The 16,349-nt window shown below is 45.7% G+C and overlaps 1 protein-coding gene across 1 annotated transcript; it reads left to right on the top strand.

The window, feature by feature from the left end:
* The first annotated feature begins 14,375 nt into the window (after positions 1–14,375).
* On the top strand, positions 14,376–15,177 carry LOC133756624 (ret finger protein-like 4B). Its single transcript, XM_062187243.1, has one exon. The coding sequence runs from the start codon at positions 14,404–14,406 to the stop codon at positions 15,175–15,177; it is 774 nt and encodes a 257-aa protein (XP_062043227.1). The 5' UTR covers positions 14,376–14,403.
* Positions 15,178–16,349: the final 1,172 nt, after the last annotated feature.

Here is a 16,349-nt window from a genome sequence, read left to right as displayed (position 1 = left end):
GACTGTAAAGATGAACGCAGCCATCATTTGTATGGCTTCTGCCATCTTAACACTAAAGCACATAGTGTGGCTTAGTATGAAACATTCCTCTTCCTTTTCCAAATAAAGTGAGAGTATTTTCACTGTTTCCATTTAATTTTTTGTTGAGATAATTATTTCAAATCAGAGTGTTCTCAACCACTGTATAACTAATGTGCTCTCAAAGTGTCAACGATGGCAAAGCCGTGGGTCTTCTTGAGTTTTACCTTTTCAGCCCACTCTTGGGGTGGCTTGAGTGCACCTCCACCTGCTGTGGCTGAGTCTAATTTGCCAGGAGAAATACCTTTCCAGAAATTTCACTTTACTTCCCAAATCCCCATTACTGCGGTAACACTGACGTTAGGGAGAAATCTCATTTTATTAGGTTCCTGCTTTGGAAATATTTGGAGCCATTATATGTGACACACTAATATCCTCATAACAACACATCAAAAAAGCATGATTTTTTAAATTAGAATACTTTTTAATTTTCATTAGTGGTTCCATGAGATAAGGTTAAAAATCAAATGGAATGTGTCTCCCGAGATTCTTCATTAAACTAGAAAGCAGCCCGCAGGCACGCAGGTTAGGAAAGGTGCAGCCAGGGTTGAAGGCGGTGAGCAGTGAGGACATAAAAGCATGGGCAGGAGTCTGGGATCCTGAAAGGAATGATATCCCTGCAAAACCCAGTTCACACAAGGCAGCCGCTGTCGGGGGCGGCTTGTCACAAGCAGCTTCCATCCCCGATGTGGGACAGCCATGGGCACGCGACCTCCTGTGCCTCCAGGCTGAGTCCTCACCTCCTCTCTGCTGCCCATCACACAATCAAGACAGAAGACAGAGGGCACCTCTCAGTTACTAGCACCAAACGCCTGCTGAGGCCCTCCCTCGCTGTCCTTAGGAAGTGCTGCTGTTAGGCTGCAGTGCGTGAAGAAGCCACAGGCATCCCGCTCTGAGCACCGGTTTGAGTCCCAGCTGCTCCACTTCTGACCCAGCCCCCTCAGAATGCACCTGGGAAAGCAATGGAAGATGACTCCAGTGCTGGGGCCCCTGCCTCCCATGAGGGAGACCCAGATGGAGCTCCAGTCTCCTGGTTCATCCAGGCCCTGCTCCATCCATTGTGCTCATTTGGGGAATGAATCAGAGAACGGACAATCTCTCTTTCCCTGTCTCTCCTTCCCAGTCACTCTGACTTTCAAATAAATAAGACTTTTTTTTAAAATTTTTATTTAATGAATATAAATTTCCAGTGTACAGCTTATGGATTACAATGGCTTCCCCCTCCCATAACTTCCCACCCACCTGAAACCCTCCCCTCTCCCGTTCCTTCTCCCCTTCCATTCACATCAAGATTCATTTTCAATTCTCTTTATATACAGAAGACCAATTGAGTATATATTAAGTAAGGATTTCAACAGTTTGCACCCACATAGAAACACAAAGTGAAACATACTGTTTGAGTACTTGTTATAGCATTAAATCACAATGTACAGTACATTAAGGTCAGAGATCCCACATGAGGAGCAAGTGCACAATGACTCCTGTTGTTGACCCAACAAATTGACACTCTAGTTTATTGCGTCAGTAACCACCCTAGGCTCTTGTCATGAGTTGCCAAGGCTACAGAAGCCTTCCACGTTCGCCGACTCTGATCATATTTAGACAAGTTCATAAAGGACAGGGTGAGGATAGTAATCAATGATCCTAAGAGTGGTGTTAACCAGGGACTTTTTTAAAAACTGTTAAGAAAAAATATTGAATATGTCTGTGTGCTTTATGTACAAGGTGTGCTCCAATGTGTGTAGGATCTGCAAACATTTCCTCGTCTTCTGTGTGTCACGTGTTAAAATAAGAAGCTCTAGCCTGAGTCCCTGTGTCAGTTTCCTTGACCTTGGGCCACCATCAAGTAATCAGCTAGCCTTAGTCACCTCAAGTGGGTTCATTCTTTTCCAGGCCCTGGGCAGAGACCCAAGAGCACGGAGGAAAACCACTCGGGTGAGTCTGCCAGCAACTAGGACACAGAGGGAGACCTCCCGCCCCCCAGGAGTCAGTTTACAGGAAGTGGAAGGGTGACTCAAACTCCGACTGGGGTTTCTGGATCATCTGCATGAAGGCAGGACTCCTTCACCCCTGCTCTGTCCCAGATGTGATTATTCCTGCAAGCCCTGGTCTTCACCATGTAGTTGTTTTCCTGGAATTGGATTTGGGAGAGATCAAGTTTTTTGATATTGGAAATAATGCTCTCATCTACATGCACAGGTTCCTCTCCACCTTAGAGCCTTTGCATCCGTTCTTCTGCCCGGAACTTCCAAGAGAAGGGGCCACTGGTGCCCACTGAGCATCTGCCTAGAACGTTCAGCCCTTCCACAAGCTCTCAAGTGACAAAGACCTTTGGCCCTTGGTCAGGATGACCAGGAAGACACACTGTCAACATTTGGTAGACAGTTTATAGATTGTCGATTCTTGTGGAGCAATAATTGTATACCATTTTTGAACTAGTCAGTAGATTTGCAACAAAATGACTTCTGTATTTTGAGTAGATTTCCTCATGAAATAAGGAAATATTTGGGGACGCTAGGCACTGAGACCTCTGTTTGCTCGCCTCTGAATGGGAATGAAGATCTCTAAGAGCCAAAACGTTATGACGATTGTGAGACAACACCGTACATTTGTTTCATAGTCGACAGAAATAGAGAATGTTAGTTTTAAGTCGATTGTACATGTTGTTGGTAGAAATGTCTTCTCATGAATGTATTCTCTTTTCTACATAATTCCCAATAATGATAGTTGTCAGGAGATAAAGTATTAAGCTTCCCTTTTGTAATTCTCAAAACACAGCTGCATAAGGTTTCCTGAAAGACGAAAACTGACTAAGTTATATTGGTGCTGACTCATGCTTGTTCTCATGGAATTCCCTGGGCTCCCTTCAAGGAGGAACTTAGTGTGTGGTTGTCAAAAGGGTACTGAAGGAGCCGGCTCTGTGGCACAGCGTGTAAAGCCTCCACCTGTAGTGCAGACATCCCATATGGACGGTGGTTCGAGTCCCGGCTGCTAGGCCTGGGAAAGCAGTAGGAGATGGCCCAGTTCCTTGAGCCTCTTCACCCACGTGGGAAACCCGGAAGAAGCTCTTGGCTCACAGCTTCCAATCGGCTCAGCTCTGCCTTTAGTGTCCAATTGGGGAGAAAACCAGCAGATAGAAGACCTCCATCTCCCTTTCTATATCTCTCATTCTCACTCTCTCTATCTCTGCTTCTCTCTCTGAAACCATGAATGACAAATAAATCTTTAAAAATTAAATGGCACTGTCATGTGACAGGTAATGCGGTGGCTGTGTGCTCATCACAATGTCAAGTTGGGGAAATGGCAGAGCATTCTGGGCCTTCTGCCACTGTTGCACAGAGAGAAATGGGTGCTCTGACCTTGGATCCCTGAACCCCTGCCCACGGGTGTGCTTTCACCTGCAGAAACGCCTGCCCCCTCTGAGATCAAAGAGCATCTCCCCGCCAGGTCCAGCCTCAGGACACTGCTGCTCATGCTTCCACTGTAGAATTCTTGTCATTCATGTTATCTCTTTAACACCTACACCCCAAGAAATGGTTTTTGAGGTTGCTCTTGCACTTGTGATTTTATTTTCATTTTACAATTGACGTTTTTGTTTACAATAAAACATAGAAAATGCCTGGTGTTTTTCTTGCTTATTCTATTTCATGTCCTTCCCACACCCACTTTAAAGTTGTGGCCCCTGGTACCCTACCTCAACTGCATTTCTAGCCTTAGAACCACGAAGCTCCCTTTTGATCTGTCCAAGTCTTTTGTCTTGTGTTTTTTGGATGCTGAGTCAAATACTTCTCAATTGATAAGTGCCCCAACTGGGCAGTTTGCCAGTATGTTCTAGAATCTTTCTTTGAATTCCTTCCCAAGAGACTTAGAATTGCAGCTCAAGTCATTACATTCCTACCTGGATAGAGTTCCAGCCTTTGATCCTGACCCAGGGAAATGAACCAGTTCATGGGAGATTCTATTGCTCTCTCTCCAAATAAACTCACAAAGAATTTGTTAAAAGTCAAAAAACAGGGGCCGGCGCTGTGGCTCACTTGGTTAATCCCCTGCCTGTTGTGCTGGCATCCCATATGGCCATCGGGTTCTAGTCCCGGCTGCTCCTCTTCCAGCCCAGCTCTCTGCTGTGGCCCAGCAGGGCAGTGGAGGATGGCCCAAGTGCTTGGGCACCTGCACCTGCATGGGAGACCAGGAGAAGCACCTGGCTCCTGGCTTCAGATCTACACAGCTCGGGCCGTAACTTTCTTTTAGGGAGAAAACCAACAGAAGGAAGACCTATCTCTCTCTCTCTCGCTCTCACTGTCTAACTCTATCCTGGGCCCCAGCAGAGAGCTGGATGGGAAGTGGAGCAGCCGGGACTGGAACCGGCACCCATATGGGATGCCGATGCCGCAACCATTAACCTACTGCACCGTGGTGCCGGCCCCTCACCTTTAGCTCTTAAACCACAGAGATTAAAGCCCCACAGGAGGGGGAGGCTATCAAGTGCGTCCTAGTTGCTGACAGACTCACCCAAGTGGATTTACACCGTGCCCTTGGGCCTCTGCCCAGGGACTGGAAAAGGATGAACCCAATTGCGGTGACTAAGACTACCTGATTACTTGATGGTGGCAAACATAGGCTCAGCAACAGCAGCTGAAGGTACACTCAGGCCACACCAGGAGCTGGCAAAAGATGTCAAACTCAAGGAGAACCATGACTTTGCCGTTGTTAACACTTTGAGGGCCCATTAGTTATACTGTGGTTGAGAATACTCTGATTTGAAATAATTTTGCCAACAAAAAATTAAATGGAAACAGTGAAGATACTCTCACTTTATTTGGAAGAGGGAGAAAAATGTTTCATATTAAGCCACATCATGTGCATTAGTTTTGAGATGGCTGGGTTCATCCTTAGGGTCCTTTGTTGCCGAGAAACCAAGTCTTGGTGCTGCTAGGAAGAATTATGGAACTTGGTGTAGAGTAGGGGTCCTTGACAAGCAGTCAGAGGGACCCTGGGATGCAGAGACCCTCTGAGAGAAGATCTGCAAGGTCCTCCCTTTTCACCCTAACTGTCTATGGCCAGTAAGCTTTTCTTCACTAAAGTCAGTCCAAACACCATCTCAACAGATCCAGCCACAGAAAATGTAGGATTTCTGTCATCTTATAACACACAGTAATCATAGATTTTTTGTGATCACATGTTTTCTATTGCATGATGATAGCCTGAAATCACAGAAGCCTGAGTGGTGCCTTAACACCACTATGTTTGTTGCCAAAGTCAGAAATCCTTTGCGAATCAAAAACAAGCAAGCAGTGCATAACAGAGACTTTTAGCCAATAATGGCATTACAGGGGAGCCTAGATTGATCAGCACAGGCTTTGAGGATTCGCTCTAGAATCCGGACCATGGGTTTATGAAACAGCCAGTATGTGCTTATAGACCACAGTGTCCAGCCTCAGATCCTGCTCCTAAGGTGCACCTGCTCCCGAATCTGAGAATTGGAGACTCACATATACAGTGTAACGGGTAGAACGGTGCTACCTTCCACAATTATAGAGAAGCCAGAAAGAAAAACTAAGTGGTCACTCAGTGTCACTTTTGCTTTTTTAATAATGCTTTGTTTTCACTCCTAGATTAATTTTCCCAAGGTCCATGGAGCCAATCAAAGGCCTTTGGACTTCTTGATTTTTAGCATTCTTCCTCTTCTACTTCTTCTTCTTTTTTTTTTTTTGAGAAACAAGTTAATTGTAAATAAGAACCCAAGAATGATAGATTTTTTGCGAGCTCTTAGACATAACTATAAATCATGAGACCTAAGAATACCTCCTACTTAATACACTAAAATGAAATAAAATTTTGAGAACAAATTTTACTGTTGCTCTCATAATACAACTCATTGAAGTCATAGGTCCTGCATTGGAAGTTAATGCACAAGGACTCCTGTTGTGTATCTAAAAATGCATTCCTGATTTCAAGATAACTTATGCAAGATCATGTGTCAAGATATTCCATAAAAGGAGCTTTTGGGCTTGGTGTTGTGTAGATGGTAAGGTTGCCACCTGTAATGCTGGCATCCCAGATGGGTGCCAGTTTGTGTCCCGGGTGCTCCACTTCTGATCCAGCTCCCTGCTAATGGCCTGAGAAAAACAGCCGAAGATGGCTCAAGTGTTTGGGTCCTTGCCACACATGTGGGAGATCTGGAAGAAGCTCTTGTCTCTTGGCGTTTGATGTGAACCAGCTGATGGAAGAAATGCCTCCCACAATCTCTGTAACTGACTTTCAAATAGATACATAAATATTTTTTAAAAGGAAAAAAATGAGGTCAGAGTGCTATTTAAAACAATTGTCATTCTATGAGCCACTATATGGACTGGTTATCATGTTGGAGCAGTCGCTCCTTTGAAATATTATGTATTATTGGCCGGTGCCATGGCTTATCAGGCTAATCCTCCGGCTTGTGGCGCCGGCACACCGGGTTCTACTTCCGGTTGGGGTGCCATATTCTATCCCGGTTGCCCCTCTTCCAGGCCAGCTCTTTGCTATGGCCCAGGAAGGCAGTGGAGGATGGCCCAGGTCCTTGGGCCCTGCACCCGCCTGGGAGACCAGGAGAAGCACCTGGCTCCTGGATTCGGATCAGCGCGATGTGCCCGCTGCAGCGGTCATCGGAGTGTGAACCAATGGCAAAAAGGAAGACCTTTCTGTCTCTCTCTCACTGTCTACTCTGACTGTCAAAAATAAAATATAAATAAATAAAAATTATGTACTATTATTCTTACCAAACCTTACTCCTATTTATATGATCACTTTAACACTTAATCCTATCTATATGATCATTTTAACATTTAAACCTATCCATATGATTACTTTAACACTTAAAGCTCTATTTGTACCACCTAACTAAAGGGGATTTGGGGTCCCCTGGCAAGGTTTTAAACTGTACCCTTAGCAGTAATGACATTGGAATGTGTTCAGAACTGTACAGTTTTACAGTTACAAATGACATACATTTCATAATTACAACTTCAGAAACATGGTAGAAATCAGACCTTTGTAAAATAGAAACTATACATGTTTTAGGGTTAAAATAAAATGATGAAACTTTCTGCTGTGGTCATTGTGGGACCGGTGCTGTGTCATAGCAGGGAAAGCCGCTGCCTGTGGCAGTGGCATCTCATCTGGGCACTGGTTCCTGTCCTGGCCGCTCCTCCTCTGATCCAGATCCCTGCGGCTGTCCCGGCTCCATGCTGCCCCTCACCCCATCCGCAGGGGTTCAGGGACCCAAGGCAGCAGGGATTGGAAATGGAGCAGCCGGAACTCAAATAGGAGCCCATATGGTACGCCAGCGCCAGAGGCATGGGCTTTGACCCACTGTGCCACTTTGCCCGCACCTACTGTCCCCAGATTATCTAAATGCCATGTGTAAAAGCTGATTTCTTTTGTAATCATGATACCATGGAAAGAAACTTCATTTGAGATTTCATCTTAATCATGGAACAACTAATGATAATTAAAAATTATTCTAAACATTAAAAAAGGTGGCCGGCGCTGAGGCTCACTAGGCTAATCCTCCGCCTGCGGTGCCGGCACCCCGGGTTCTAGTCCCAGTCAGGACACCGGATTCTGTGCCGGTTGCTCCTCTCCCAGTCCAGCTCTCTGCTGTGGCCCAGGAGTGCAGTGGAGGATGGCCCAGGTCCCTGGGCCCTGCACCCGCATGGGAGACCAGCAGAAGCACCTGGCTCCTGGCTTCTGATCAGGGTAGCATGGTGAACTCAATGCACCGGCCATAGCAGCTGCTTGGGGGTTGAAGCAACGGAAAAAGGAAGACCTTTCTGTCTCTCTCTCTCTCACTGTCTAACTCTGCCTTTCAAAAAAAAAAAAAGAGTAAAAAGGCAATGCATTATTGATATATTATTATAAAGGTATTAAGGTATCAAAAATAAATGGCTCCAAATATTACCAAAACGTGAACATAATGAAAATAGATATCTACCTAAATTTATTGTCACTGCAGTAATGAGCAATTTGGAAATTAATGTGAATATTTCTGGAAAGATATTTCTCCTGGCAAACCTAGGCTCAACAACAGCAGGTGAAGGTACACACAGCCACACCAAGAGCTGGCCAAAGATGTAAAACTCAAGGAGAACCATGGCTTTGCCGTTGTTAACACTTTGAGGGCCTATTAGTTATACAGTGGTTGAAAACAATCTGATTTGAAATAATTTTCTTGGCCAAAAAATTAAATGGAAACAGTGACGAAAATCTCACCTTATTTGGAACAGCAAAAAAAAAGTTTCATATTACGCCACAACATGTGCATTAGTTTTGAGATGGCAGAAGCCATACAAATGATGGCTGGCTTCATCCTTAGAGTCTCTGGTTGCCAGAAAGCAAGACTTGCTGCTGCTACACAGACACTGGTTCCTAATCCGACTGCCTCCTCTTCTGATCTAGATCCCTGCTAAGGCACCTGGGAAAGCAGCAGAAGATGGCCCAAGTCCTTGGGCCCCTTCTCCCAAGTGGGAGACCTGAAGAAGCTGCTGGCTCCTGGCTTTGGTCAGCTCTGCTCCAGTCACTGTGGCAATTTAGGGGATGAATTAATCTTGGCGGTGCTTTGAGGCATTTTCTAGTACATAGGAATCACAGAGTTTGCAAAAAACACTTATAAGTTTCTGAGGCTAAAATTTAAAAAAGAATAATTTGAGACCTTCTGATGAAGGTATATAATGTAAGGAAATTCACCAGGCTGAAAAAAAGTTGCTGTGGAAAGTGACATGTATCATAGCAAGTAGAGCCACAGATTCGGTAATGGCTTCCAACACAGATGCTAGTTCAAGATACAAAGACTTGTTGCTACAAGGGAGAATTATGGAACTTGGTGTAGTGTAGGGGTCCTTGACAAGCAGTCAGAGGGACCCTGGGATGCAGAGACCCTTTGAGAGAAGATCTGCAAGGTCCTCCCTTTTCCACCTACACGTCTTTGGCCACTAAGCTTTTCTTCACTAAAGTCAATCCAAACATCGTCTCAACAGATACAGCCACAGAATAGGTAGGATTTCAGGCATCTTCTCATATGTAGGAGTCACAAGGTTTTGCAAAACAAAAATTATAAAGCATATTGAGGTTAAAATAAAAAAATAATTTGAGACCGTCTGCTGCAGATATTAATGTATGAAAATTCACCAGGTTAAAAAATAAAACAACATTGCTGTGGGAACAGCACAGTGGTTTAGCAGGCAAAACTGCCGCCTGAGGCGCTCACATTCCATGAGGACAATGGTTCCTGATCCGACTGATTCATCTTCTGATCTAGATCCGATCTAAGGCACCTGTAAAGCAGCAGAAGGTGGCCCAAGTCCTTGGGCCCCTTCTCCCAAGCAGGAGAGCTGGAAGAAGCTGTTGGCTCTTGGCTTCGGTCAGTCCTGCTCCAGCCATTGCGGCCATTTAGGGGGTGCCTTCATCTGGGGGATGCTTTCAGGCATTTTCTAGTACATAGGAATCACAGAGTTTGCAAAACAAAAATTATAAGTTTCTGAGGTTAAAATTAAAAAAAATTTTTTTTGAGAATTTCTGTTGAAGGTATTATATCCCTTCACCAGGCTCAAAAAACTTGCCGTGGGACTAGTGATGTGTCATAGCAGGATGAGTCACTGCCTTCGGCAATGGCTTCCAACATAGATGCTGGCTCAAGTCCTAGCTGCTCCACTTCTGAACCAACTCCCTGCTAAATTCACCTGGGACGGCAGTGGAAAATGGCCCAAGCGCTTGGGTTTTTGCACCCAAGTGGCAGATGTGGTAAAAGCCTCTGGATCCTCGCCTTAGTCTTGTCCAGCCACGGCCTTTAGAGCCTTTTGGTGAGCCAACCAGTGAAAATAAGAACTCTCTCTCTCTCTCTTTATTTCTCTCCGCTTCTGTTTCCCAGTCCCTCTCTGTGTAACCCCTCTGTCAAAGAAAATAAATACATCTTTTAAAAACATTGCTGTGTGTTTGGTGCCATAGAAAAACTGGAACCCTAAGTAATTCAGGTTATTGGGACCGGTGCTGTGATATAGCAGGTAAAGCCTCTGCCTGAGGTGCAGGCATCCTATATGGGCACAGGTTTGAGTTAGTCTCCCCCACTTCCATCCAGCTCCCTCGTGCTGGCCTGGAAAACCAGAAGAAGACCAAGGGGTTGGGCCCCTCACCCGAGTGCTGTCCTCAGAAAAGCCCCTGACTTCTGGCATGGGACCAGTGCACCTCCAGCCATTGTGGCCATTTGGGGAGTCAAGCAGCAGATGGAAGACCTGTCTCTCAGTCTCTCGCTCTCTCTGTGACTCTGACTCAAATATACAAATACATAAATCGTTTGAAGAAAGAAACGTGGTTTCTGTGTGTATCGCTCAGAGCAGAGAGCCTGTGATTTCTTTGTTTCAGCAAGCACCCTTTTCAGAGCACAAACATGATGTGGCTGATGATTACAGCAGCACAGCAGCCTCCTCCGGATGCATCTTCCCTATGCAGCCCAGTAGCTTCCCCTAAGAGTGGACTTGCAGAATCCAAGAACAACTTTGTAAATCCTGTTTACTCAGGAATGCAGCAGAGATGTTAATGCCTATGATGACCTTGGCCAGGATCTGATTAGGATTGGGCACTGTTTTGTTTCTTTGTTTTCAGTTTTTACTCTCTAATGCATATTGTTTTTAAGATTGAGCTATGAAACAAGAGTGTCTAGTTTAAATGGCAGTAGGTTTCTTTCCTACCTCGAGTTACAAACTTTGAATTGTGTACTCAGAAATGTTAAGGGTGCTGAATCACAGAACATGAAAATAGGGCTGATGAAGGTTCTTCTTGATTGGATTAGGCTTAGGCAGCACATGGCTTAGGGTGGGGCCCTGTGGGTGGAGCCTGTGTCCTGAGCACTATAAAAGGCCAGAGACTCAGAGCTCCAAGTCACTTCAGAGAGGAGCCCAGAGCAGGAGAGGTGAGGGATCAGGCAGGGGCCTCTCAGACCTCCAAGCAAGTCTCCAGCTCAAGGTGAGTTGTCTCTCTTCTAGGCCAGATCCGCAGCCCATTTCTCTTTGGCGACAACTTGTTTTCCCAACTCTCTTCCCTTTGGAGGTTAGAAAGCAAAGAGCCAGTCTGTCCTAGTTCACAGAGCTTTGCTCAGCTTCCACTCCAACAGTTTTTAAAATTTTAGTTTCACTTCGGGTCACTTTTGTTTTTTTAACAGGCAGAGTGGAAAGTGACAGAGAGACAAGAGAGAAATGTCTTCCTTTTCAGTTGGTTCATCCCCCAGATGACCGCTAAACTGGCACGATCTGCTGGCGCACCGCGCTAATCAGAAGCCAGGAGCCAGGTGCTTCTCCTGGTCTCCCATGCGGGTGCAGGGCCCTAGCTCGTGGGCCATCCTCCATTGCCTATCTGAGCGACAGCAGAGAGCTGGCATGGGGGAGGAACAACCGGGACAGAATGCAGCACCCCAACTGGGACTAGTACTCATGGTGACTGCCCTGCAGGCAGCCAACACCCTTTTTTTAAGATTTATTCATTTATTTTAAGATTTTATTTATTTATTTGAGAGGTGGAGTGACCGACAGTGAGAGGGAGAGACAGAGAGAAAGGTCTTCCTTCTGCTGGTTCACTCCCCAGTGGCCACAATGGCCGAAGATGTGGGGATCCAAAGCCAGGATCCAGGTGCTTCTTCCTGGTCTTCCGTGCCGGTACAGGGCCCAGGAACCTGGGCCATCTTGCACTGCCTTCCCAGGCACTGGCAGAGAGCTGAATTGGAAGAGGAGCATCCTGGACTAGAACCAGAGCCCATATGGGATGCAGGCAAGCAGGCAGAATATTGAACTTCTGGCCCCTGATGCTGGTCCCATTCAAGTCACTTTTCTTATGTAAATGCATTTTTCTTTCAGATGAGGGGGAGGAAGAGGATAAGTGTCTGCAGCATAAGAATGTGTGCAGCATTAATCCCATCTCTTTCTTTTCTAGCATTATTTCATCAAAATTGTACAGGTTTTCACTTAAAACCTAAAGTAAAGGCATGTACTATTTTTACTCATTTCATGATAGCTAACTAAAACATTTCTTCATTGATGGATAATTAGATTCTGATCAGAAAACCATAGAAGAATAGGCTATGCATGGTTAGTTCTCTCAGGTTTTTTGGGTGTATCCCATGGTGAGATAGGCAAGCTCTTTCAGACTGTGAAAAACACCATGATAAATTTGCCTGAAAATGAAGGATGCATGTTGCCTGTGCCTGTTGGTTTTCTGTTGTTGTTCTTGCTGGTGATAAAATTATTTGCATTTTTATCAAATTTGAACAAACACTTCATGTTGTTTAAAACAATGATTATGCACTCTCTGGATAATGTGGCATTTTCAACACATTTGAAAGCAAAGATTTATTTTTGTAAAGGCAGAGAAACCATGAGGGATAGAGACAGAAAGAAATCTGCCATTGATGGGTTCAGTCCCCAGATGACCTCAGCCCCTGGGCTTAGGCCATGCTGAAGCCACCACCCAAGAACTCCATGCTGGTCTACCAGCTGTGTGGCAGGAACTCAGGTATTTGCACCATCTTCTGCTGCTGTCCCAGGCTCATTAGCAGGATCAGAAGTGGAGCAGATAAGCCTCCAACGGCTGCTCCAAGATAGGATGCGAGTGTCCCACGTGGTGTCTTGGACTACCATTCCCCACGCGGGCCTCATTGCATCAGGTTTATACACAGTGTGCTGCTCAGGGGCCAGTGCTGTGGCATCCTGTGGAAAACTGCCGCCTGCAGTGCCAGCATCACATATGGGTGTCAGATTGAGTCCCGGCTGCTCTTCTTCTGATCCAGCTCTCTGCTTTTGCCCAGGAAAGCAAAATCTTGGGACCCTCCACCACGTGAGAGACCCAGAAGAAGCTCAAGGTGCCTTTCTTTGCATTGGCCAGGCTCTAGCGGTTGTGGCATTTGGGGAGTGAAACAGTGGATTGAAGACCTTATTTTCTCTCTCTTTGTAGATAAATAAATATATATTTGTACTGATCAATTCTGGATAATTAATGGTTCCCTTTCTGTGTCTTCACTTGGAATAAGATAATGCAATATAAGGAAACTTATTTGTGTTATAGCTTCCAAAGTCTGTAAGTTCCATGTGGGAACATTTTCTATTATCTCACCCATCTGTACCTACAGAGTTTGGTGGAATCAATGAGCATGGGATCCTCTGAAATGTGTCCTTGGCTTGAGCTGAGAGAAGATGCTGAAGGCTACCTGGTGGTTCATGTCCCTTTTTTTTTCATTGTCTGCCCTTGGTTGCATCCATAGCTTAATCCTTGGACTATGATAGTGACTGCTCTTTCTTGTGTGATTGGATTATCCAACCACAACAGAATGTGGGATTTGTGAAGTCTTGGTGGGAGCTCTGCCAGTTATTCAGTGCAGGTCCTTTTGTAGGGAGATCTTCAGGATTTGACCCTCACAGAGGCTGCACAGACTTCAGTGCTGGGTCTGATCATGGGGCTTTCCCTCCTTGAATCAGCCATGCCCAGCTGTCAGAGTTAATCCAACCAGAGAATGGGAACCATGGACAGAAGGCCAGGGAGGAGGCTCTAGGTGAACTGGAGGTTCTGAAACTGTGGGAGGGAGCAGCTGGAGGGACTGGGGGGCATCTTCTTGGTCAGGAGCATCTTCTTGGCTTCAGCTCAGCTTCTATTTATAGAGGAGTTGATGGCAATGATGATATTTTTATTCAAATTCACTCAAGGATAGATTTTTTGTAAGAATTTTTAAGCATTTCTTCTGATGCTGCTTTGTCCATAGAATTAATTCAACCAAGACATTCATGTTGCAGTGGATTTTGCTGTGAAGACGTTACATGATTTTATGTGTGCTCTGGTTGCATTTCGATGAGGAAATTCTTTCTTCTGGACTGCAGGTGACCAGCGCCATACTGACTGGGGTGGAGTCTGCATCCTACCAAGAATTCGTTGAACACCCACCTGGGCTCAGTTCCCACACAGAGAAGCTCTAGTCAGAGCAGACAGCTACTCCTGGGAGAGACCCCAAACAAGACCCCAGACAAGGTAAGCTGCCTTGTGGCAATGACAATCTCTCCTGTCCTCTTTCTCTTGTCATCACTTGGATTTCGGGGATTTTTTGAGTGTTTCCATTACAAGTGATTCCATTACTGGGATTCTGTGGACTTGATGTCCTCTCCATGATTCTGCATCCATTTATGTGATTTAATTTGCATTGATTTAGATACGTCCTGATCCCTGCAGAGCAGACGGTGCACTGAGGGCTCCTGACCAACTCCAGAAGCTGCTAAAGGGAACTGCCACCAGGTCACTGCCAAGGCTTGCTCCCCCGGGATTATGGCTAAGAACCTGCTAGCAGCGGCCACCTGTCCAATTTGCCTGGACTATTTCTCACGTCCCGTCTCGCTCTCCTGTGGACATGTCTTCTGCTTCGATTGCCTTCGCCACTGGGTGGCAGGAAGAGGGGATTTCGTGCTGGTTTGCCCCACATGTCGCTCAGTCAGTGAGAAGGTACCTATGGAAGAGTGGCTAATCGGAAAGCTGACCCTTCTAACCAGGCAACACAGTGGTCTCCTGGAGCAGAGTCTGCTCCTTAGTGAGGAGGTTCTGAGGTTCCAGGAGGATGATGTCCTGGACACAGCTACCGCCCACTCCCTCCTTGAGCTCTCCAGCGATCAGAGGAGCGTTGAATGTGGGAAGACCTCCAACAACCTGCTGGAAGACCCCAGTGGGTTCCCTCACCTGGTCTGTGTACTAGGAAACACCTGCTTCTCCTGGGGCCGCCATTACTGGGAGGTTGAAGTAGGAGAAGCCAAGGAGTGGACCCTGGGTGTCTGGCAAGGGTCAGTCGACACAAAGAGGAAGGGTGATTTAACCTCAGACCACGGTTTCTGGATCATCTGCGTAGAGGGAGGACTCATTCACCCCTGCACCAACACAGAGGTCATCGTTCCTGCAAGCCCTAGTCTTCACCGCGTAGGAGTTTTCCTGGATGTGGACTTGGGAGAGATCAAGTTTTTTGATGTTGGAAATAAAGCTCTCATCTACATGCACAGGTTCCTCTCCACCTTGGAGCCTTTTCATCCGTTCTTCTGTTTTGTACCTTTTTGAAGGGGCCACTGGTGCCCCCCTGAGCATCTGCCTAGAACGTCCAGCCCTTCCCCAAGCTCTCAAGTGACAAAGACCTTTGGCCCTTGGTCAGGACGACCAGGAAGACACAATGTTGGCATATACTGTCAACATTTGGGAGACAGTTTATAGATTGTCGATTCTTGTGTTGCAATAATTGTATAGCATTTTTGAACAAGTCGGTAGATATGCAACTAAATGACCTCTGTATTTTGAGTAGATTTCCTCACTAAATAGCTATGTAGTCTTAGGGAACAATGGGCACTGGGACCTATGTTTGCTAGTCTCTGAATGGGAGTAAGGATCTCTAAGAGCCAAAACGTTGTGAGAATGGCGAGACAACACGGTACGCCTGTTTCATAGTCGATAGAAACAGAGAATATTAGTTTTAAATCGATTGTACATTTTATGGGCAGAAATGTTTTTTCATGAATGTATTCTCTTTTCTACATAATTCCCAATAATGATAGTTGTCAGGAGATAAAGTATTAAGCTTCCCTTTTGTAATTCTCAAAACACAGCTGCACAAGAATTCCTGAAAGATGAAAACTGTGACTAAGTTATATCCGTGCTCACTTATGCTTATTCTCATGGAGTTGCCCTGGGCTCCCTTCAAGGAGGAACTTAGTGTGTGGTTGTCAAAAGGGCACGTAAGGGGCCGGCTCTGTGGCAGAGCGTGTAAAGCCTCTGCCTGCAGTGCAGACATCCCATTGGGCGCAGGTTCAAGTCCTGGCTGCTAGGCCTGGGAAAGCAGTAGAAGATTGCCCAAATTCTTGGTCCCCTTCACCCACGTGGGAAACCTCGAAGAAACTCCTGTCTCCTGGCTTTGGATTGGCACAGCTCTGGCTTTGGCAGCCAACTGGGGAGAGAACCAGTAGATGGAAGCCCTCTCTCTCTCTCTCTTTCTCTCTATGATTCTCTCTTTCTATGCCTCTCCTTCTCTCTCTGTGCAACTCTGATTTTCAAATAAATAAATAAAGCTTTAAAAATTAAAGCGATTGGATTTATGAGCATTAAAAATAAATCTTAAAAGTCTTATTTGAAAGACTCATGGTCTGCGGTCAACCTGTGCTTACTTTTGTTTTGTAATCAGTACAACTTCCAGCGATTCTTTGATGGCGGTCATGGCATCATACATTTTCAGGGAGGTGCTA

This window comes from Lepus europaeus, chromosome 3 (assembly GCF_033115175.1).
Source record: "Lepus europaeus isolate LE1 chromosome 3, mLepTim1.pri, whole genome shotgun sequence".
NCBI lineage: Eukaryota > Metazoa > Chordata > Mammalia > Lagomorpha > Leporidae > Lepus > Lepus europaeus.
This window is presented reverse-complemented; position numbering and strand designations above follow the sequence as displayed.